Source organism: Penaeus monodon, chromosome 33 (assembly GCF_015228065.2).
Source record: "Penaeus monodon isolate SGIC_2016 chromosome 33, NSTDA_Pmon_1, whole genome shotgun sequence".
Lineage (NCBI taxonomy): Eukaryota > Metazoa > Arthropoda > Malacostraca > Decapoda > Penaeidae > Penaeus > Penaeus monodon.
The window spans coordinates 33121053-33122012 of record NC_051418.1 but is presented as its reverse complement, the minus strand read 5'-3'; the positions used below and the strand labels follow the sequence as shown (position 1 = coordinate 33122012).

Here is a 960-nt window from a genome sequence, read left to right as displayed (position 1 = left end):
ATCGCGCTCGCCTGCTCACTCGTTCACTCAGAAAATTGTAACTGAACTCTTGAATATTTTCTGTGTTACCCTCATTCCCTTCCCTCTCGCTCTTACCCATTACTCCCTCTCACTCTCTCCCTCATCCTCTCACTCTCTCTCTTGCTCTCTTACTCCCTCTCACTCTCTCCCTCATCCTCTCCCTCTCCTCTCTTCTCCTCTCACTCTCTCCTCATCCTTTCACTCATGCCTTCAGCCACTTCACCAACCTCAACCTCACCCTTCTCCCTCCCTCCTCTCTCTCCTCCTCTCCCTCTCTCTCTTACTCTGTTACTCTTTCTCACTCTCTCCCTCATTCTCTCCCTCACGCCATCATCTGCTCTACCACCCTAACCTTCTGCCTTCTCCCTCAGCTTTCTCCCTCATGCCATCAGCTCCTTCACCAACCTCACCCTCATCCTTCTCCCTCACTCCACTCCCTCACCACTCCCTCCCTCACCCCCTCCCTCCTTCAACTCTTCCCTCCACCACCCTCTCCCCCTCCTTCACCCTCTCACCACCTCCTCCCTCACCCACTCCCTTCTTTACCCTCTCCCTCCACCACCCTCACCACCTCCTTCACCCTCTCACCCCCTCCCTCCACCACCCCCATCACCTTAACCTCAAACTAACCTCTCCCCAACTCTCTCCCTCACCCCTTCCCTCCCTCCCTCACCCCCTCCCCCTCCCTCCACCACCACCCCCCCCACCCCACCCTGAAACTAACCCGCCCCCACGCTCTCCCTCCCCAGGCCCTCATGCTCCCCGCCCTCCCGCACAAGAGACAGCTGAGCACGCCCCAGGAGGAAGCAGCCAGGAGGCGGAAGTCCCTTCAGGAGGCGACCAAGAGGCGGGAATCGGAGGCGAAGGGCAGCAGAAGGAGGATGAGGCGAGGGGAGGCTGCCCTCAGCCCCGTCTTCTTGGGGAATGCGAGAGAAGGTA

General features: G+C 59.1%; 1 protein-coding gene across 1 annotated transcript in view; it reads left to right on the top strand.

Annotated features, from left to right (window-relative positions):
* The first annotated feature begins 762 nt into the window (after positions 1 to 762).
* LOC119594343 overlaps positions 763 to 960 on the top strand; it is a 12569-nt gene continuing 12371 nt past the window's right edge. The window contains exon 1 of the mRNA XM_037943402.1: positions 763 to 957. Coding sequence (XP_037799330.1) covers positions 777 to 957 — 181 coding nt within the window. The 5' untranslated portion in view covers positions 763 to 776. The remainder of the gene's footprint in view (positions 958 to 960) is intronic.